This window comes from Thermobia domestica, chromosome 8, assembly GCF_964235325.1.
Source record: "Thermobia domestica chromosome 8, izTheDome1.hap1.1, whole genome shotgun sequence".
In the NCBI taxonomy this organism is placed as follows: domain Eukaryota; kingdom Metazoa; phylum Arthropoda; class Insecta; order Zygentoma; family Lepismatidae; genus Thermobia; species Thermobia domestica.
In genome coordinates, this window is record NC_137461.1 from 208452762 (window position 1) to 208477339 (window position 24578).

The following is a 24578-nucleotide window of genomic DNA, read 5'->3' on the forward strand; positions in this document are numbered from 1 at the left end:
CAACGATGTTTGGAACGAAGTTTTCGTTGTGAAATATACAAGTAGGAAGGTAGAAAATAAGACAGGTTGACCAGCTTCGATGCCTGTGTAATATTCATAGTACTGACAAGAAAAGCGAACGTGATATACAAGGAAGAATAGGAATGGTGAGAGAAGCATTTAGGAGGAATGGAAATCTAGGAGGATTACAGAGTGGAGAAAGACTCACAGAGTGCTTCGTGTAGATTATATGGAGAAGAAACATGGACATTACGCAAAAGTAATGAAAACAGACTGGAAAATTTACAAGTGTGGGTGTGGGCAAAAATATAGAGAATTAGATGGGTGGAGTGAAAAATTATTAAGAGTGTGTGAGAAAAGGTGGGGAGAAAAAAAACATTTTTCAATGTAATTGAAAAAAAGAAATAGAACCTGATTGGATTTTGAGTGAGAAGGAACTATATCGTGAGGGACGTGTTAGGGATATGGTGGCAGGGAAGATAGGAAGGGGGCGAAGGAGGCTACAGTTAATGGATAATATCAAAACAGAAAAAGCGTACTTGAAGATAAACAGATTAGCTAAAGACTGTGGTGCATGGAACTTCTCAGTTTGCGCCAAGTGGTCTGTCAATAATGGCACAATACCTATGATGATGAAGTCCAATGTTTTCTACAAAGATGCATCTTCTCTCACATATTGATGATTAACAAAGTTCACTTTTAAGCGTTTCCAATTTTTATTGCATTTAACGAATGATCTTCCAAAACAAATATTTTAACTAAGATCTGATTTTTGGTTAAGAAAATACTTCAAATAAGTCATTAAATGATTTGTACAGTTGCGAAAGTTATCTAAGGATGAACTGATTATTATAAGTTAACGAAGTAGTAATAAATGTTTTATCTCCACTAATAAAGCTTTAAAAATATTTGGAAAAGTCATTATAATGAATAAATTGCATGAATTAGAATATTAATAATTTCTGTTTGGTTTCGATCCTGGAAATACTTATCTATTATATAAAAGAGAACGCACAAATCCTTTGTTAGCTCATCACGCTAATACGGCTGAACCAATTTCTTTCATTTTTGGGGGGTTATTAGGATTTGGACCCTAGATGGTTTTTATCATATCACTTTAATTTTTAATTACCAGTGTCTTGAGATAATTGACCAATAAAAATAAACGTATTTATATGCAACCCGCATGACCGTGTCACTCGGCGGGTTAACATAAATGACAGGCGATATAATGTTAACATTTACTTGAAAGCGAAAAAGTAAAAATTATCTAATTAACAAGGTTTATTGCGTTCCGGGGTGACCCCAGCGAAGCGGGGTGAACGCTGCTAGTTATTTATATAACTTAAAGTCAAGCTAGATACATTACCTACGAGACTACCACTACTTTTTAGATAGGAAACTACATCTTGATTTTCTTCAATTGTCTCCAGCTCAGCTAATTTGGCATTCATACCACTACAAACAGCGTTTGCCGCTTTCCAATTGTATCGCCGATTGTGAACTGAGCTAAAGTAATAACAACCATTTCCGGCAGCAGTAAAATTAACAGGACACGCAGGTGCGCCTAAGAAAGAAGTGAAATGACTAATTAGAAATCATTTACAAAATTCAAAAATTGATAGCAGACAGCAACTTTTTAATGTAAATATGTTTTTCAACAATCTTCAAAGTGATCCCAACACTTTTCTTATTGTTTGTATCTGTATTACTGTATTACAAACAATAGAATAATTTTGATATATCTATATATATCTATATCTATCTATCTATCTATCTATCTATCTATCTATATATATATATATATATATATATATATATATATATATATATATATATATATATATACATATATAATTTACTGCAAAATGCTTACTAATAAAACTCCAATTGATCAAAGCAGTATATATATTGTAAGATTACACATTTGTGTAACAGTTTCGGCTATGTAACATAACCTTCCTGAGACACATTATGAGAGAAATATTCAATTTTGACAACTAATATACAATGAGAATGCAAGACACGCCCACTTTCTCTTTACAAAACTTAAACTTTTAATTGGCTCTTAAAATATTTTTTTAATTACTGTAGACACTTTCTTTTTTTGCCTACCTGTTGTGAAACTCTTAATTAGGTGTTTGTCACTTACACTATCAATTCCCTATGCCCATATGCTGTTTTCCATAATAAAATGGAAAAAGGAGGTGTTGAAGGCCCTAAAACTGATATGGGAGAATAGTGTATGCATGATTGGTAAGAATAAAAGAGGAGCTAAGCATAGGTTCGAGACTGAGTCCGGTACTAGCAGAGAGTGTAATGAACAGGTGGGAACAGAAAGTAAAAGAAGGAGGACAAAATATTATAATGTTCTGTAGATATGTAGATGATTAGCTTGGAATATGGAAACTAACTAAGATACAGTTGGAGAAATTTGTTAAAATAATTGAGGACGAAGAGAAAGGGATTAGGCTAGAAATGGAGATAGAAGAAGAGAGGAAAATCAACTTCATGGACATGACTATAGAAAAAATAGGAGGAAAATTTGAAACGAGATGGTACAGTAAAGAATGCGATGCCGGGATATACTGGCACAAGAGAAGTGAAGAGAAGTGACAGACAGACGAACTAAGAAGAATGTTATACAGAACATTAAAATGAGAATAGAAATTATAGATAGCAACGAAGAAAGAAGGAAAGAAGACATAGAAATACTGTGCCAGTTATTAAAGGGAAACGGATACAGAAGAGAAGATTTAGAAGAAAGAAAAGAGGAAGAAGCAGAGAAAGGAGGAAAAGTATGGATTGGTATTGAAAGTTTAGGAGAGAAAACAGAGATCCTGAAGAACCTGTAGAGGAAGAAAGGGATTAAAACATACAGGAAAGGAGGCAAGAGGATAATAGAGGAAAGAAAGAAAAAGAGTTGAGTTGATTTTAGTTTAGCGTCCCTTTCAGCAGCGAGGCTATATGAGACGTGGACCTACTGATTAACGTGGAATCCGAACCACATGAGCTCCCGCCGGGAATCGAACCCGGGTCTTCCACGCCAAAGGCGCGTACGCTAACCGCTTAGCCACGGAGGAGCTAAGAAAGAAAAAGAATAGGAGATAAGATCAGAAGAGGAAGTAGTAGGGTAGCAGGTTAATTGTAAAGAGTGCGGTATGAAGTACATATGGGAAAAAGGAAAGAGATTAGAACAAGAGATAAAACAACATAGGGGTGATGCTAGACTAAATAGAGAGAACAACGCAATATATAAACATATTAAAGAAACGGGACATGAGATAGATTGGGAAAGAATAAAAGGATTAGAAAGGGAGAAAAGGAGTGTAATAAGAAAGTGGAAAGAAACCCAGTGGATTAAGAAATATGGGAAAGAAAAGTTGATGAATGTCTAGTGGACTTGTAATAAATGAATTATGGGAAAAGATGATAGACAAAAAAGAAAGAAAGAATTAAAAGGATCAACACGAGCTGTTGGAGTAGGCGTACTGTGGAGAACAGCAGATAGACAACAGCGAATAGAAAGTGTAAGTGACAGACACCTAAATAAGAGTTTCATAACAGGTGAGCATAAAGAGAAAGTGAATACAATAATTAAAAAATTACTTTTTAGAGCCAATTAAAAGTTTATGTTTACAGTAATTTTAAAAAAATACTTTTTAGAGCCAATCAAAAGTTTACGTTTTGTAAGGAGAAAGTGAGCGTGCCTTGCGTTCACATTGTATATAAGCTGTCAAAATTAGATATTTCTCTCATAATGTATCTGAAGAAGGTTATGTTACATAGCCGAAACTGTAACACAAATATATGATCTTAAAAAATATATATACTGCTTTGGTCAGTTGGAGTTTTATTAGTAATCTTGATTTTTTTTCCAAAGTTACAATGAATAATTTACATGCAAAATGCTATTGAATGAACTAGTAGTTGTTTTAAAGGCCTTTACATAGTGCGGAAATGTGAGTGCTTCACAATTATGACGATATAACCTGCGCTCTTAGTTTTGTGGCCTAACTAAAGAAACTGGAAATTTTTAAGAGTGCTTAATAACATTACGTAAAAGTCATATTATACCCTACTAAGTTTGTACCTTTCGTTTATCATATTCATAGCTTTTCAGTTAATCACTAAAATTAAAAACCAAAAAGTGCTTGCAAGTGTAATGAAGTTGTTTTCAAATTCCATAAAATCAAGTGCTTGTGCTAAATGCTAATGTAATTTGTAAAGTGTTTCATTTTCCTTGTTCGAAAACATATTTACAATTACAACGATACTTGTCTATGTTAGCCAACATAGAGAAGTGGTGAAGTTACAGAAACTAACTGATTGAATTGAGGCTTAGCGTCTCTTTCAGCAGCGAGGCTATATAAGATGTTGGATCTATAATTTAACATGGGATCTGAACTACATGAGATGAGTTCTCGTCGGAAATCGAACCCGGGTCTCCCGCACTGATCGCAGGAAGTAAGTGTAAGAGCAAGATTATTACAGATCTCAGTAGTTTTAGGCTGTAACCACACATTTTTGTCATCTCTCACCCAATGAAAAATTTCATGACGAAATAAATCTAAATTCTGCAATGTAATGAACTCTTCAACTGCACGTTGCAGCTCCCAGTGATCAGTTTTTTTTTTCTGACAAGAAGTGATCGAGATACGCAGAGAGATTGAAACAAAAGAATAGGGTGGTTGAAGAAGGGTTTCATTCATAATGTAACGCATTGCGAGTTTGCACTGTCCTTTGAGCGGCATTTGGATGTACATTATCAAACAATGTGAGAATAGTATGTTTCTTGACGGGCGCTGGATAATTGCCGATAATTTTTTTGTGTATTTCATGGAATTCAGCACTGCAACAATCGAGATGCCTAAAGCTAGGGTGAACTAGCCTCATTTTTACCTATTTCTGGGTTTAGGCATGAAATAATTTGAGTTGCACATATAAATCTTATGCCACACGACTTAATTGTAGAAATGGATGTATCGGTCGCGAGAAGTCCATGCTACCTACCGTATCCCTTGGGTACTGGGTTCCAGAGTAGTCCCTAAAGAAACAGTTGAATAAAATCTGTCAAAGCTCGTGTCTTGTCCAAGAGCAAATTGACAGTAAGCGATTTGATATAAATAGCCTCAGTGGTTTGGAAACTCAAGTTTAATCCTACTTTTGTACACACACTTGCATATATACGACTGGGAAGATGACGATCCATAAGCATTCGCGCACACACAAATAAAAAAGGGAATATTACCTTCGGCGAATCCTATTTATTCAAAAGACGTGTATATATATATAGTAAAGGAAAGGATATAATTACACACAAAATTTTCACTTAATATAACATGAATGCTTGAGCGAATGACACTGCGTACACACTTGAGAAATATAAAACACTTAATATCATGTATATATATATAGTAGATGAAAACAGAGAATATAGTCCTTTGGTTATTTTTGTTATCACATTCACTAAATCACTATTCACGTTGAAGTTGGGCTTTCACTGCGAAATAGGGCAATGACTGTGGGAATTGAAGGGAACACTAACTTCCGACAAGGCTCTGCAACTCCAAAAACGATGCTTTTTATAAAGTAATTATTTGAACAACACTTCGTTCACTTTTCCAGTTGATGCTGTAATTATGATTTCACAAAAAAACTTAATACTTCTTCATAGCCATCACATACTAGCGCATAAGGAAGTTTGTCTGCCGGAGACTTTTCGTTCCTCCTTTACTCAATACCAAGTGCCAACTCCTCGCTTCTTCCAACACTTAGGAAAATCCTGGTTGTCATGTCTCTGGTTGGCAGTGTATTTTAAAATTTAATAAGAGAAATACAAAAGTTTGTATATCCCTACAGGATACAAATATAGTTGTAGTATATTTAATAGCTCTGGCAACACGTCTTTTAGGTTCGTGGGAGCGAAAAATTGGAGATTGCAATTAAATAAGTGTTGCAGACCAACTTTAAGGATAAAGTCCGTAACGGATGGATTTTTCACCTCATAGTTCGATACACAACAGTTTAGTAAAAAAGAATGCACAATGGCAATTGTGGAGGTTAACTATTCTGTCTGCAATTCATACAGACTGTGAGCGCACGATAATTGAGATAACAAAACGTTAGTGCGTGGGAATGCAACGTTCAACGTGCACCTGCGTGCAATGTAACAATTTCGTATCTAAAAATATTACCAAACGTTAATAATTATAGATATGAAGAATAGGCTCAGTAACGAAAATCATGAGTTGGTAACTTCACTCAAGGAAAGAAATAAGTTTGCTGTTCCGAAGCACTCTACTAATGAGATAACCGTTTGCTTCAGAAAGAGTGATTTCTTTGTATTATCGACGGCGACAGTGAGTCTGAGGAACACCTGCAGGCAAAGAAAGAACAGAGTTTCTCACCAGCTCGGAAGCATTCAGAGCGAAACAAGAAAAATTTCTCCTTTTCCATGAATAAAATAATTTTGCATGAAGTTGAGAAAATACACAGTCTGTCCCAAAAGTGCAACGTTGTGACCATGCTGACGGTCATATCCATTTCTCGAATGGCAGCAGTTCGTTTCAAGTTGCTCTTTTCAGTTATAGTGAACAACGTAGCAAATCAATATAGCATCTTTTAACAAGCATTTGGACTGTATAATCCAGTTGGGAGGAGTAAGTGCGTTAAATGTATCGTCAGAATCAGTAACTATATTAAGCGATGAGGAATATCACGGAAGTAGTGAATCTGAAGATAGTAAACTTTTAACATTTTTCTAACGTTTATGGAATTATATTTGTATTAATTCGGAAAAAGTAATCTCGGGGGAAAATGATTGGTTGTCTTTAACCACAGTGATTAACTCAACGATGACATAAAACAAAAAGATAGTGCATGCGGTTAGTGAGTTATATCGTTTATGAAGACTGTCATATCATTCCGTCCGCAATGAAATGTAAATCAAGAGTACTTATCTCTAAAAAATAAAAACAAAATCATTTTCCATAATATTATCACTTATTTCACTTTGGCTGAGTATGGTTTTAATAATGCTGTCGTTTAGTTTATTGTTGAGACGTGTGTTTATCAGCAATAACATTCTTAACACCAACGGTTTTTATGAAAAAAGTAGATTGCTAAACTGTCTGTAAGAATATGTTGCAATTCTTGGTGACTCGTACAAACCGAAAATAAGGATTAGATGATTCCGAGAAAAATAAAAGCAAAAAACGGGTAACGGTTATTGTTCGTGTAAAACATTGCAATATTTCTTCCATTTCCAAGACAAAAGAAGAATGTATACCGGTATAGGGCGTTCGGTGCACTAGGAAATAAAATTCACTTTCTCTAAGAGATTTTATACTTTATAATATTTAAGATTTTTATCAGAATCTGAAAGATACATGTTTAGAAATTGTAAATAACATTGATAAGATTAAAAGTAGTGTAAATGTTTCCACGCAATTAAGCGGAAAGCCTGTAGCCAGAAACTTCATTTCGGGTAGGTTCCGACTGTAGCAATTTTTAAAAGTTAATGTAAGAATTAGTGTTTAATCTTTAATAGCTAGTATTTCCCCCTTTTATCTTAAATTTCGGGACGAATCTGATTAACATGAACTTCAACCTTGGCTTCATCTCTCAGAGTATAGTACATATTTTTGTTTATTTTTCTCACAACTTCGGTAATGCGACTTGTTTATCTTGTGCTCTGAATGAACCAATATTAAATTTGAAATTAAAATGAAATGAAATTTTTCAGTTGTACGTCCCATAATTATGCCGGATAGGCCAACGAAGATGATGGTGATAAAAATTGAATGGTAGAATGAAGAAAGTGGGAGGAAACGGGAGAACCTTGAGAAAATCCTCTCATACGATGTTTGTCCAACACAAACCCCACTTAGCGCGAGCTGTGATTGAATCAAGGACCCACACACTTCGAAGTTGGGAGTTATCGTGTTACTATTTCCAGATTTATATTTTGACATACTTATCATATTGCTAATACAGAACTACTATGGTAATGAATATGCGTTTTCTTCAGATGGTGTCACGTCAGAAGGGCCCGGACAAAAGAGCGAGAACAGAAAGGCCCGAATCAAAACGGTCCCGCGTCAAAGCCCCAGTCATAAGGCCCGGAGTCAAAAGGGCCCTGGGTCTAAAGGGCCTCGTGACAAAACGGTCCCGCATCAAAGGGCCCGACGTCAAAAAGGACCCGCGACAAAAGGGTCCCACGTTAAAAAAGCTGAGATAACCTGAAAAGCCTCAAAAGTATAAAAACGATTATTAGATGAAAAATATTCTGTGGACTGTACCTTATTTATTTATGTTGAAAGAACATTCATGTGAAAAATATAGGATTAGTAAAAAGTATTGCGACAGACCAGCAATGACGATCCGCTTGTACGGAGGAAAAGTGAATGTTGCAGGTGGGTATTGATGCGAAAACTGCATTGAACGGGTTATGGACCTCAAGGCAGATACTTTGGATTCTTCGATATTTGATATTACACAATATTTTTTGAATGGAAAAGGCTGGAATCTTCCCACAAATGAGAATGAGAACTCATTTTTTTTTTTACAAATCTATCTATATTCGTTTGCGAGATAGGGTGCTACGTTTGACATTTTTTATCCAGTAGATCAAAGTATCAGGACAGGCAGTGAGACACGTAGACGGAGGAAAGTAAAAGGTTGCAGGGGTGTGTTGATGCAAAAATTGCATTGAGTGACGTTGTGGACATAATGGCAGCCATGTTGGATATCACACAATATTTTTAAATGGCCAAGAGTATGTTTGGCACATCAATTTAGGCTTGAATCTTCCCACAAACGAGAATCGGATTTCTTTTTTTTTTACTTATCCCCATTCTTTTACGAGGTAGGTGTGCTGTCTTTAACATTTGTATGTAGTAAACAAAAATATCAGAACAATCCAGTAATAATGTGGTGAAGGAACAGCAAACATTACAAGTGTGTGTTGTTGCAAAAACTGAATTGAATGGAGGTGCGGACAGTGTTCATCACATAGATATTCAGATATCATGAACCAAACTACCATAAACTGTCCTCAAAAGTTATATTATCCCTTCAAGTTAATACAGGTAGTATTTAACAGCAAACATACAACGATTTATAACTTCCTTTGAGCATTTCGGGATGGCTGCTACAATTTTCCTGATATAGTATGGGGAAATATTGTTCCACGCTGTTACGTAATGCTTTTCTTAAACATTCTTTCACCGTATAGTTTTGGTCAACCGCAGAATCACCGTGGACGAGATCAATCGTTTACTGGGTATTAGCGTGGGCACCGCCCACACCATAATGCATCAACACTTAAACTTTCGAAAAAATTGTGCGCAGAGGGTTCCCAACCAACTGACCGCCGAACAGCGCAATACTCGAACGGCGCTGTCTTTGAGTCATCTGCAACGTTATCATGAGGAGGAATACGGCTTTCTGTCGCGTATTGTCACAGGGGACGAAACATGGTGTCACCATTTTGAACCGGAAAGCAAGCGTCAGAGGAAGCAGTGGAAACATGCGACTTACGACCTCCAAAGGAATCAAAGGCCGTGAACACCAGTTCTGGTAAGGTCATGATGTTCTTCTCTTTTGACCACAAGGGCGCACTGCTTGTCGAGCTCCTGGAACGGGGTACCACCATCAATGCCCAGCGTTATCAATCCACTTTACAGAATCTTAGACGAGACATCAACTCGAAACGCCCAGGCATGTTGTCTAATGGCGTTATCCTCCTGCATGATAACGCCCGCCCACACACTGCCAATGCGGTGAAGACGACATTGCAGCAGTTTCGGAAAGTTCTGAACTTTCACCTTGTGATTTTCATATGTTTGGATCTCTAAAACAAGTTATTCGCGGACATCGATTCGCAACGAACGATGAAGTGTGTGACTGGATCCAGGCCTGGATCCAACAGCAGCCTACTTTCTTCTTCAAGGATGGAATCGACCGGCTGGTGTCGCAATGGGATAAATGTGCCAACAGTTTTGGCGACTATTTTTGAGTATGTGTACTGTGTATCACTACATGTGTGAGTATGTGTACTGTGTATAACTACATTTTTGAGTTAATACAATCGTTACCGTTACTTTACACTAGTGAACGGGTTTCATTTGAATATCCCTTATATCTACTGTATATTCTCAATAGAAAAAACATTATCACCATCACTCTTCTGTATCTCTTTAATAATATTTAACTACTTTTGTAACATTTTGCTTCTAATTTGTTTCGTATTTTATTTTGTATTTGTTTGTGTTGTATTCCGTTATTTGTAATTTCTTAATACATTTGGATAAGGTTCAGGCGTTAGAGCAGGAGGGATAACTTTGACTCTTCAATAAAGGAATTTTCAATTTCAAGAATGACCTTAAATTTTAGGATGTCCGAATTCCACACAGATATCGGATTTCATCCATCCTTTTTTTCTTTTTAGAAAAAAAAAACTTATTTGACAATATTTGAATTCTGTACAAAAGAATTCTCTTGTGACTCTAAATTAGGGCATCAATGTGTTAAGAGCTTACTCACCATTGTCTGATCCGGACATTACGTAATACAGCATATCTTCCGTTCGCTGGAGTCTCTTTTCCAGAAAGTTCATTCGATGAACTAGTTTCTCAATGGCACTAAGAAGATAGATATCGGTTTCGGATACATCTTGAGATAAGCTAACACCCCCTCCTCCTCCCCCTCCTCCAGGTCGAGGATTTGTCATTACTTTCTGCACACGGGACTGGATACCAGACAGCAGATCCGTCAAAGAGAAATTAGCATTGTCCGTGCCAATTCCATCTTTTATTTCAGGATAATCCGAATTCGGAAATTCTGAAATTATAAATCAAAATATATTTATTAATAAAATATATTTATTCATATTTTGGATTTGAATAAAATATACATTAAACCCATTCTTAATTCTACATGCTATTGAAATAAGCCACATCAGTAAAAATTAAAAATATTATCACATATTATCACTATAAAGTAAGGAAAGAACAAGAATTAGTACATTTTGAAATTCAGTTCTCTTAGTACCTAATTAAATTAAAATTTTAATATTTATCGATGCTTATTTCGCTAATAGCTGCCACAGTTTTAAACAGAACTTATGCATTATACTACATTTCTGACTTAACTGTTTTTTTTAATGGAAACTATACAAAAATTCATACATTTATTAAGCACATACATATGATTCATATAATGGCTATGTTCCGTAAACGGCCATAATGTTATCCTAGTAAACTCTTACAAAGCACCTTAGAGTGGTCAAATAGTGTATAAAGTATGAAACTTTCTTGCTTTTCATTACTTTTAAAGCCCCAATTTTTATTAAGTCTGTGAATAATTTAGTTCATAGGCGTGACTAAATCCCTAAAGATCTATCTTGAATCCATATTTTAGAACTAAGAAATGATATTCTAATATTTAATTATACGAGGTTGATCAGAAAGTAAGGTTACAAAGCCTGCAGTAAAACGCGTATAATTATTAAAACGTGCATTAAAACGTATACATATATATATTATATTATATATATATATATATATATATATATATATATATATATATATATATATATATATATATATATATATATATATATAATTTCATACAACCAATACAGCCAACAGACAGCACAAACAGGTTATTATTCGAATTAGTCTCCATGTCTGTTGAAACACTTGTCGCATCGTGGGATGAGATTGAAGATTCCCCCCTGGTAAAAATCTTGTCCTTTCATGTTCAACCTCATTGGCACGAAATATTTCACCTCCTCGTCTGAAGTAAAGCGATGGCGTCCTAGGTGCTCCTCGTAGGAGGCGGGTGGCTGAACCTCTGGACAGTTGCCAACTCCATATATTACAATTATCGCACATACTTCTTTCCTCTACAACATACGAAACTCCAGAAATATCGGCTTTGTAACCTTAGTTTCTGGTTCTCCCTTGTATATAGGTACAGTAGAGCGTCGATTATCCGAACGTCGGTCAACCGAACGACCGCTTAACCGAACTGTGTACTCGCTCGCACCTGTTACTCTCCCACCCTACCGTCCATCATCCCCCTCACTCCCAAACCAAGTTTCCCACAGTAGTCGCCGCACTGAGCCACCGCTGGCGGAACATTGCTTCTAATGGGGCCTTCATAAGGCGTTGCCTTTGTACGTTATTTTGTAACACTTAAAGAGATCCCTGTTTTTATGAATAAATTTACTGTACAGTACTTCTTTTTGGCAAATAAACATTTACAGTTCGATTATCCGAACAAACCAGTTTTCCGAACACCCATGTCCCCCAATTACTTCGGATAATCGACGCTCTATTGTAATATGAAATAGATGGGATAGATAAGATTATGTAGAATATCTACGTTTTGGCTCACGTACGTAATATTGTTTAGTGAGAACTCGATAAACTGTTATCGACATTCAAGGAGTATCACGGGGAAAAGGAATGACGCAGTTGTCGAAGCACTTAACCGAAAAAACTTGTGCTCGTAGAATCTTCTGTTTTAAAAATTTTCGAATACTTAATTGATTGTTACTCACACTTATTAGTTTATGAACTATTGACATTGCACTAATCTTAAACTTTATATATTATTCTAAATCACTTATAAAAATCAGTCAAGATGATATTTGATATATTAGAACCGAAATAAAAAGGAAGTGAATTGAAGTATGAAAAGTGGTAGTTACCGTTACATTGCACCAAAATGCATTCCACTTACCTATTAGCTTTCGTTTGAAAATCATTTGAAAAATCGCGAATTTTCTAATAGATGCAAAATGTGTGTGTAAAAGTCACGCGAGTGATATATGATGCAAAATAACAGTGCCTACATTTCTCTGTAACTTTCGGTTAATGTGACTGGTATGTGCAATATCTACGAGAAGTTCCAAAATAAGCAGTGGGAAAGGTTCCTAATGCCCACTAAATTCTACTCTAGAAGGAAAGAAACATCTGTTCAACTTAACATCATACTAAATGAGTCGAACTCCTCTTCAACCTTTAGGTCCATCCCTTCTCTCAATAAGAATTTTTGAAATAGAAATAAACTTCAATGCTTCGTTTGAGTTTTGTTCAATACAAAGTTTAGGGAATATTGGTATTTAAAAAACGAGAAGAAAAAACACATTTGCAGTTTAATTATTGTTGTCAGTTTTACTTTAAGTCAACAATAGCTTGTGCTCAGTCATTGGTCTTCCAAGCCTCTCAGGGGAAGCCCCGCTGTTTGGGAACCATTGGCCTATTAGATGTGTTACAAAAATCGGAATATGGGACGTTGTAATTTATCAACCACAAAAGAATAAGCATCCACTGAAGCTAAAAGTTGGCGACGATATTATCGACCACCACAGCTACGTATGACCTGGGATCGATCTTTTACACCTAAAGTAAGCTAGTAAGCTCCCTGTAAAAGAGGATAATTTAAACACAAACTAACAAAGTTCAGTTTGTCTCCTGTGTGAGAAATATGAAGTGTATACAGGAAATAGAATTTTCAAAATACACTATAGGCATGTATGTATTATTACGAGTATTACATACTAGAACAAAACTTGGATTAAATATACGTACCCAGTGGTGTTGATGATGTGAAGACACATACAAATAAAATGAATACTTCGTAAAGGATGAACATTATTACGTTGGTTTGCCAGGTTACCTAGGACACGAAATTCAGTTCTTTTCTTAAATACCCTGTAACAATAAGAATTTCATTTTAGACTCTGATACCATTGTTAGGATATATTTCAATCAAATTCATTTGAAAACACGACAATAATTCTAAAAAGTAATTTGGAAAATTTCAGAATGCAGGCTATTTCCATACTTTTTAAATACTCAGCTTTTGTAGATAAAATAGCAATCTTATGTGGTTGCAATTTTGCGACATAATCATTGTATAGTATTTATTAATTTATAACTGTGTTTTTGACAACAACAAAACTAATTCTATAAATTCTTGTATAGCTTAGCTCACGAATCTCTACCGCATTTTTCTTCGTTGGCTTCAATCGCGGCAGAAAGAGCTAAGCTTAACTAATTACACCACTGACTATTATAACTGCCAGTGGCGTATTTAGGGGGGGGGCTTCCGGGCTTAAGCCCCCCCCGAAATCTTACTTACTATACTAAAGTATATGAAATATCTTGCAGAATTTTCACATTTTCAGGCAAAGCCCCCCCCGAAAGAGGAAAAGCCCCTCCCGAAACAAAATCGTAAATACGCCACTGATAACTGCATTAGGTTGGGTTCAGTTTTTTGCTGGTATTACAAACGCATGAACATATGGAACTAAACTTGCACATAACATTTCAACAAGATGATAGTTGGTAAGCCTGTTGAGCACTGAAACAGGCTTTTTACTGTGTAGTTGATTCACGGAAAATGTCTCCAATTTAAGACTAATCCCCATTGCTTCGAGCGTGTTGTTCAATGAGTACCATCGTGTATATATGATATTATAAGTCGTTGTTTGTATATTGTGTTATCTCGCTACATATTGCATATGCGAAGAAGGAAAAAGTGACCTGTGTTAGAAATTGGTTTAAATTAACTAAACATATCAAATCTGGAACTGCTGAAGGAAATAAGTCACTACATCTTTATCTCCATTCATAGACCTACTCCAATTCCCCGTCAATCTCGGCGTTCGAAAATGCCTTTCCTTTTCCATAGGAAAAGATCTTGCATATCATACTGAGTATGGACTAAAATTAAAATTGTAGTACAAAACTTTCAGATATTCAGCGATTTGAGCCCGGGCAGCTGGGGCCGGAAACCAATGTGATAACCACCTATACCGATTACTTACTTGATGTCGCGCGAAAACTGTTAGCTACTTGAAAACTTTTCGTGTAAGAGGGTTTCAATATGTTCCTCAAGTTGACGAAGAGGCTTTAATGTTAATATTATAGCTTATGAAGAATAACATCTTTCAGTTTAAGGTCCCTAATGCCTATTAGGCTAAGGTTTAGAGATGATTAAGGCAAATACTGCAAATGATGATGGAAGAATTGATTGAATGAGAATGTGGGGAAGAAACAGGAGTACCCAGAGAAAGCCCACGGACACAATATTGTCCATCACAAATTTTCTTGGGCGGGATCGAGCCAGGAACACCACATACCAAAGGAAAGCGCTCTAATAATAAACCATTGTGTCCTCATCCTAGGAAGAAGAAAAATGAAAGACGTTATTTTGTAATTCCCAGGAATATTAGGTTGCAAAATATTTTAAAGTAAAATATACTTAGCAAACACATATTGCGTTTAACAAAGTAGTTTAATTTGTCAAATTTACCAGAATAATTTTTAGAGCAGTGATTTCGTACGAAACTCCCAAGTGGAAGAACTGGGAAAATTAATTACCTGAATTAATTTTCTTAACCAAATTTTATCTTTCAGGTAATTGTTACTTAAGTCTATTATTGCTTTATTATTGTTATTATTAACGATCATTAAAACCCCCAACATTTCATTGATTGAAACAATTTTACATCAATGACTGCAGCGTAAACTAAAATGTAACTTCTGCAAAAACTACTTTTATACGTTGGAAGAGTTGTAACTTCTAATTATTCGTTTCAGACTCAGTTGTGTCTGACTAAACAATACCTAATATAAAGCATAAATGCATTTTACACAAGTTAAAAACGAGTTTTTTTCTTTCTTTTCAAATGAGTATTTAGTGAGGTAACACATTATACAAACAACGAATTATAATATCTTAGAGATATACGGTGGCACTCATGAAAAACATGCTCAAAACAATATAGATTATTCTTAAATTGGAAACATTTCCTGTGCATCAACTGTGCAGAAAAAGGTCTCTTTCAGTGCTCGACAGGCTTACCACTCTCGTCTTCTGATTGAAATGTTAGGTGTATTGGTTCGTGTTGGTCTAGGGGTGATATAAGCAAAAGTACAGGTCCTGACATAATGGAAAAAAATGAAATGAAATCTTTAAGTTTTACGTCCCACGGTTATGCCTGTTAGGCTAAACGAGACGGTGATGATGAGAGATGAGTGAAATGGTGGAATGAAAAAAGTGGGAGGAAACGGGAGAACCGCAAGAAAACCCACAAGCACGGTGTTTGTCCACCACAAAGTCCACACGGCGCAAGCTGGGATCGAACCAGGGACTCCAAGCACCGGAGGTGGACGCTATATCACTGAGCCACCGCGCCCCCTTGACATAATGGAGATATGGCAGTTAGGGGTGCCCTATTTCTCTCGCTGACTGTGCCAACATATAGTTTCATCTCTTATTTAGTTCATTTGTAGACTAAAGAGAATGGAAAATGGAATTTTCTCCTCAAATTTAGTAATGCAAACTTAAATTACTATACATAGTCACATTTAGCATCATGTTGATTAATTGCTGTTTACACTAGAAACGTATATAAAAGCCAGGTACCTTTCCCCCTGAAAAAGTCAGAACTCCCTGGAAGAATTTGCTGGCCACACCGCTGATTAACAATCGTTTCTCGGTTTTACAACCTCAATTTCACGGATTTTGGAAGGATAGACGAAATCTGGAATATCCAGTTCAGTTTGAAAGTCTTCATTTGTTCAACATACTGTACTATGGTGTATATTTACAGAATAGAGGTATTTCGAACTGTCAGATACGACAGTGTACTTGATTAAAAACAAATAGAAACAGGACTGCATTATTTTTCTTTCTTTTATAATTATTGTTGATATTAGTAACTGCACACTTGGTTGGTTGCTTGGGATGCTCTATAAGACGTGGAACTACAGCATAACGGGAGATTGAACCACATGATCTCCTATCTTGAATCAAACCCGCGTCTTCCGGGACAAAGGCGCATATATTAATCATATAGCCACGACCTCTTGCAGATTTTGTGTTGGAACTTATAGTCATTCAGGGGATGACCGACATTTGGGGGAATACCCACACTTCTAAGCTTAAGGGTCATCACTACAGCGCAATTAAACTACAACTAATTTTAGTTTTTCTGTAATATCTTCAAAACAAGACTATTCGAAAAGCGGAAACATAGTGAACTAGACAATACGATTTTGTATGTGATACCGTTATCACAAATCATCTATCTGCTTTTGATTTGCAACTGTAGATAGATTTAGCATTTTTTTGCGGATTCTGTAAATACAGGCATACCAAAAGCAGATAGGTGAATTGTGGTAAAGGTACCACATGGAAAATCGTATTGTCTAGTTCAGTACGCTTCTGCTTTTCGAATGTTTTTACTTGTTTTGAAGATATTACAGAAAAACTCTAAAATTAGCGGTAGTTTAATTCTGCTGTACTGAAGACCCTTAAAGCGCTGACAATTCTATCTGGAAGTGAAGATGACGTAATCAGTACTAAGTGAAACTGTGAGGTGTATGGAATGTATATCTGTAAAAGTTTAAAAATGAGTAGAATAATTTGACGAGAAAGGTCTAAGTTTATGAGGTAAGGTGTGAGAGATGTGTGAGAAGTGAAGGGTCATTGTAAAATTTGAGTATGTTTTGTCAAGCCCTTGTTTAGAAGTAAAAGTTGTATTGTTCAGTATTCATTGTGGACAACATACAGCTGAAAGTTGTGCAATTACAGGTAGTTGGTTCATCAGTGTGCAGTGTTTCTAACTTGCAAAAAATATAGTTAAGTGCAACATATACATTCGGGGTATTTTCAACACTCACGTTTGGAGCACTTTCGACAGAAGCTTTTCCTCCCTTTCGTTGTGATTTTTAATAACTATATATCAAAAATACTACATTAGTATTAACATATAGAAAATAAAATATCTGCATTCTTTTTCCATTGCATGAGATGCTCCTGGAATTTGAACAAAATGTCTGTAGCCATAGAGGCCGTAAAGAATGCAATGCTACTTGCTACTGCTTCAAGAGCTTTTCTAGTCCCTAGGATACATTACGTGATAGGTTATTGAAAGTTCACTGCAGGAAACATTTTGGTGAACATACATCATTTACTGAAGAAGATGAACACGCACTAGAAGAAAAGTTAATTATATTAGACGGGTATGGGTTCATCCAAGAAAATGAGATGTGGTACTGTAAAGCGAAAAACAATAGTGCTAAACCTTTAACATCTGCACAGAAAAAATAGTAAGATAGAAAAATCAAAAGGTAGTGACACATAAAAGAATGTACAGACTTAAAAATGTTGCGAAACAGAGTAATAAAAATTAGAAAACTCAAAAAGAAACTTATTATGCTATCTGCCGAGGTTAGTTTACGGCAAAAACAATTCCGCTGATTGAGTCTAATGTACAAAATATTTTCATCGGTTTAACGAGGATTGTGGTCTTCATCCAGACGATCCCTTCTTTATGTCAACAAGGTGAAATCTCAGACAAATATGAGTACCAAGTTTGCTCTTTCCTGTATATGAAGCTAACACTAATATTTTAATATATAACAACACTTTTGGTAACATATGATTAACATAAATTAACAAATACTTTATCATGAAGTACAGAATTTTTCTGCTCTCTGCACTAGCTCACATTTAGTACATTATTTTTTAAAAGAAATTCTTGTTTCATATATTTCTTGTAACTGAACAAAATTTGTGATTATTCTTTCCCTCATTTGTAACTCAGTGACATTTTATAGAATTTTCCGGAGCTGTAAAAAAAGGTATTCTACATTCCTAAACTTCGTGTGTTTGTTTAAAGTCCATGAACTACTTTACGAACAGTAATGTGCGTTGTAGAATTATTAGTGACACTATCATAGTACGTAAGGTTTTTATGTTGATGTCGATATTACCCCAACAACCTGTCTGTCTTCCCCATAGAGTTGGCGAAGACCGACACTTCTTCATCATTCATTTCAATTGTGCCTCCACAGCCACACATTGCTTTTGTGTAACATATATTGTATGTGTCAACCAGCTGAAACAATATTAACATATGCCAACTTATTGGACCAAAATCCGGGCGTTGACATACACAATTTTTATCCACACATAGCAGAATGTATTAATAACCATATTAGCATGGGGGCAATTTAAAGAGTTTCTCATAACAACTTAACCATTTAATTTTAGGTAGAGCAATTAATTTGTTAAGATTGATGGTTTTGATTGTAGAAATAAAAGTAGAGATATCAGATCAGATAATTACCCAAAACTGGTGCTGTGGCCTTACGTTAAAATATATAACAACTGTCATATTGAATTTTGAAGTTGGTTAAGAATGAAACAAATTTGGTGACAAAGTCGAATAATAAAAGTGTGTTATCAAATTGTAACCAGCATGTACTCACCCAGATTGTGATCAGCGAAGATTTGAGAGGTTGATCCTTCTTATCTGATAGTCACTTCAAAACTCCCTCGAGTTCACTACTCTTTTCGTCCACCTACCTTTTCTTCCTAGTTTTTGGTAGCGTTATTTCTTCCGCTTACAATTACATTTTCAGAATTACCTCATAACTTGAAGTAGGAAGTGTTTGTTATTGCCTTGACACATTGCTACATAACATAAGTTATATTTCCTACTGAAAGAATGTTTTTGTCTAGACATAGTTCTGAATTGTTACGAGACTTCCTTAATTTCTTTACACGTGTGTGTGTGTGTGAACGACCTAACAGCATCAGACTGGGAATTGAGTTTTATTTGCATTTAATAAATGAAGGTTTACAAAATATTAATGTCAAAATTAATAAAATATTATTTCTCTTTACCAAAATGCTTTAGTCATATTACAATATACTTAATCATGGGTTATATTTCGTTTCTTTAATAATTCATTGTAATCTTGTAGTAGCGTTAATGTCCTTAGCGTGTCGGTATTGCCCCAAATGAAAATATGGATAATCGGCAACATTGGATCGCTATTGTCCCCAGCAAAGGATGAGTTTATGTCCTTGGTCAGCAGCAAAGCTATATCAGAAGAAGACTTACGACTTAAAGCGGTATCCGAACAATTGTAGTGCGTTCGATGATCTACAAGAAATCGAAACCTGATCCCTGTGCAAAGCACGCGCTGTATCCACTATACCAGCAAAGATATCTGGTAGCCTGAGACGAAGAAAATGATTGAAAGCATAAAGTATTTTCATGAAAGAGCAGTATTGGTATGGTCATTATGACGAACTTCCAGTTTGCTGTAACTTGCATATTCAACTTGATTTAACATTCTTAGTATGTCCAAATAAACGTTACTACACATTTTTCGCTTTCCTCTTTCATTTCTACGAAGTTGGGTCAAATCTACGCAAACACAGAAGTAGGGACGAAACAGCGTAGAAACAGAATTGGCGTTTCCCCTAGCAATAAATCTTTGATAGCAGACTGAGAGCACGGCGACACCATGTGAGAGAAAATTTCAATTCAGAGTGAAAACAAGATTCTTTTTATTGGAGACGATTACCGACATTACTTCCGGTGAATATATCATAAAATCAGGGGTTTACATTTCCAGAGTCTACATGACTGCTTTCAATAAATAAATAAATAAATAAATAAATAAATAAATAAATAAATAAATAAATAAATAAATAAATAAATAAATAAATTAATTAATTAAAATAAAAAAGCTGTATACTGGGATGGAATTCTACTGCATGCAAACTTAAGTTAGCAAGCTTCGTAAGCTATAGAAATTTATATGCTTCAAATATTTTCCACTTCTTAATTAATCTTGTCTCTTACGGGGTGAGAGACTTGTTAACTTAAGCTTGCATGCAGTAGAGTTCCATCCCCGTAAATAGTTTTTTTATTTTAATTTATTTTAATTATTTTAAATTAATTTACTAATTAATTTATTTTAATTTATTTACTAGGTGAGAGGCGTTCTTGTGTCTATTTAGGTTATAGGAAATGCATACAACCTCAATTCTGGTTTACGGATCGTCTTTACATGCTACTTGGAGACATAATCAGCCTTACTCAGAAACGTTTCTACATATGTTTAGCGTCGTACTATAGGGTGACCAGATTCTGACAAGCGTAAAGTAGGACACAAATATGATAGTTTACTGCGTCGGCAACATGTATATGCTTATTTAATTTAACATTAACCTTAAGTTAATTATTCGTTGTTGTTAAAAAGAAAAGTACTGAACAAAAGTATTGAAATAATTCAACACAAATCCAAATGCTTTGATGAATGACAAAGTGGTTTATTTTATTACGTACAATGAAACTTCGTGTAGGGCTAAAGAATTTTTTAAAACCGATTTTCGGAGCGTGAGGTTATTTTAATGAATGCGGGAAAATTTAGACCGGGAAGAGGGAACTTCTACTTAACTTGGTTAGCATCACCGTCGTAAGTTAAAAAAGAAACCTTTCCTACCTCACCGACATCTCATCAAGCTATTTTCAGTAAAAACAATGCAAAACAATGGTTCGTTGAATGTTCTCCTTTCCTGATTTTTTGAGGAATGTTACAAAAACAAAGCAATTCATCATTCAGGAAAAGAGTGCCTGTGATTCAAAATGTGAATCAAGAATAAAATATTAAAATATTGCAAATAGGTTAGTTCAGGACATTTTAAAAAAATAGGACATTTTTCGATTTTCTAAGTGTCTTCGCAAACACAGGACAGCTGTTTGAAAAACAGTACTGCACTGCGAAAATCGGTACGTCTGGTCACCCTTCGTACTGAGAATTTACTAACACGTGATTAATCGTTATTTCAGAAAAAATGTTCCGGGACGGGCCTTAGTATTCCATTGACACTGCTGGTACTATTCTATTTATTATTATATTATAGACGTATACTAAGGCCCGTCTCCTTAAGAAATCAAGGCAGATGATAAAACCATGAATCTTTTGTAATCTTCAAGGGACGTAAAAGACAACATTATGCTGATAAGGAGAATCCTCTATGAGGGAGACCCAAGGGGGTTACGGAGGGTGACTACAAAATTTTAAATATAATCTATATCGTGTGGTACCTCGTTTGAAAGGTAATCATGTGTAGAAACCAGTTTTGGAAACTGAATGTCGCTAGTGTGTCCCTAGCCAATTTGGCGGCCATTCTTAAAGTACGGTCGAAGAAACATTGAAAAGCTGTAAGCAGAGAGAGAAAAATGGTACGGTTGAGACATACCACATTAATGTAGGATATACTCAAAGTATGCACCGCTCATCTCCTGGCAGTAATGCAAACGTTGGACGAACTCCTCTCGAACACGGTTAAGTCATTATCGTTATGGAATGACAAACATCAAATATACGTTGGCACAACTCCGCAATGCTGTTGGAGTGCATAACACCATAGTCTTCAAATACCTCAGAGAAAAACGTCGGGCGGAGTACGATCTGGTGAACATGCTGTGACCATTCAATGGTGCAGGGACGACCAATCCATCTACTCTGACACACGCTGTCTAAATAATCACGTACAAGGCAGTGAAAATGGGCAGGACAGCCGTCATGCTGAAAAACAGGCGGAATCTCTCCAAATTCTTGTGGATTCCCTTCCACTTCTTCCGCAATCAACGGTAGAATCAAGTCCTGTAGCATCGCCAGGTACTTCTTACCTACTTGTTTTCCAACGATGAACAGAAGTCCGATTATGTGATTACCGAAGATTTTTGCCAGAAATTCAGCAAATGTGTGTGTTCCGTTTTGCCTTCACAAAATACATGAGGATTTGTGTCACACCAGTATCGGCAGTTATGCCTGTTGACCTTGCCAGTCAAGTAAAATGTACTCTCACCGCTAAAACACACGTTTGTCAGCACAATGGTCCCACGAGCCAATACCTGACACATCTGTTCATAAAACACGATACGCATATCGGGATCATGTTCACTAACTTCTGGACCATATGTAGTCTGTATGGATGGAAGTTATGTTTTTTTTTTTTTTTTTTAAGAAAAAGATTCGGTGTGTCGTTGTGCGTGACACATCACAAATTTAAGCCAACGTTGTTATGGGTTGTTGAGGATGCATAGTCAACTCCACCAACACTTGTATCTGTGTCTCCTCCGTAGCAAAACTAGGGTTTCGAGGCTTTGGGGCATTGGTCATACTGTCGTTAAAAAGTTGAGTAATAAATGGCGTACAGAAGAAACACTAATCGGGTTGCGCATGTTTTGTTCATTGAACAACCGTGTTGTTGCACTGTACGAAAGATTCGTAGCACCAAAAAGTAAGACAATTTAAATTCTTTGTTCAAGGACCACATCATGTCTGCAATGTAGGAGGGTCAAACGTACCAGCACAAACACACGTGTACTGCCTTCAGACCTACTGCTCCGGGTTCTAATGTAGTGCACTATGAGTTGGAAAATACATCTGATAGTGGTGCAAGAGGAAACAGAGCGACGTTGGTCAAGTACGTGTATCCAACATCAAGACGCCACCACAGGCAAGTCATCCTTATGAACTACATCTCCTCGCCCGCAAAAATAGCAGTTCGACAGTAGCGCAGTGTTAGAGCGTGCGTTCAGTTCACGTGCGGTCCGCGGTTCAAGCCCCGGAGGGTTCTTCTTTTAGTTAATGTTTTGGCAGTCTCTTTTCTATCCGTTTAAGCTCACTATGCATGTTTTCTATTTGTAAGACTGTTACAGCGCTATACGTGTGGTACGTATATTGAGCATTCGTTCCCAACTAGGAATACGTTAGACCATAGAGTTGGTTGTGGACACGTTCTGGTCTCTACTCTTGATTACCTTTCAAATAAGTACCACGCGACAGAGGTTGCTATTTCAACTTATGTAGTTACCCCACATAACTCCCATGGACTCCCGTCATGGGGGATTCTCTTTATCAGCATAATGTTGTATTTTATGTCCCTTGAAGGCTACCAAAGGTTTCATGTTTCTATCTCCATTGGTTTCTTCAAGAGATGGGCCTTAATATTATTCATAGAACGTACTTCGACCTACTTTACGGATGGCCACCATGTTGAGTAGGGACACGCTAGTGACATGCAGTTTTCAGAAATGGTCTCTACACGTGCTTACCTTTCAAACAAGGTACCACAAGATGGGAGTTGCTATTTAAAATTTTGTAGTTACCCCTGTAACTCCCTTGGACATTCCTTATAGGGGATTCGTCTTACGAGCATAATGTTGTCTTTCATGTCCCTTGAAGGTTACAAAAGGTTTCATGTTTCTATCAGCATTGATTTCTGAAGGAGACGGGCCTTACAGTTAGTGTTGTTCGTGGGACGCACTGTGAATTATATACAGAGTCCGTAAAGTTTCACAACTCAAAGTTAGATTGCGTATATCTTTTGCACCAAGAACGATAAAGACATGAAACTTGAAACAAATATAAGCGTGTTCTATGTAAATATTTTTGAGATGATGACCAACGTTGGAATATGTAACATTTTTTTTTGTAGTGACGAAAGAAAGTACCAAAAGTGTAAAGTAAAAAATGTGCAAAATAAATAAAATTAATATTCAATTACAGAAAACTGATTTCCTGCGGGTGAATCCCTGTGTATACGTGCAGTATGTATGAACCAGAGATGGTCATCCTCCCTCATTTTGCCCTCATGAGGGCCGCCCTCACCCTCACCTCACCCTCATTTTAGTAGATGAGGGTGAGGGCGTTGGAGGGTGAGGGCGATAAAGTAAT

General features: G+C 36.1%; 1 protein-coding gene across 2 annotated transcripts in view; it reads right to left on the reverse strand.

Annotated features, from left to right (window-relative positions):
* LOC145691932 (C-type lectin domain family 12 member B-like) overlaps nt 1–24578 on the reverse strand; it is a 99500-nt gene that overhangs the window by 9268 nt on the left and 65654 nt on the right. The window contains exons 1-4 of one of the 2 annotated variants that reach the window (XM_081767239.1): nt 19302–19429; nt 13605–13727; nt 10549–10845; nt 1370–1567 (exon numbers count right to left, since the gene is read on the reverse strand). In XM_081767239.1, coding sequence (XP_081623365.1) covers nt 1370–1567; nt 10549–10845; nt 13605–13668 — 559 coding nt within the window. In that variant the 5' untranslated portion in view covers nt 13669–13727; nt 19302–19429. Of the gene's footprint in view, nt 1–1369; nt 1568–10548; nt 10846–13604; nt 13728–19301; nt 19430–24578 lie in introns of those variants that run through there. The other variant, XM_081767237.1, reaches the window with a different exon arrangement.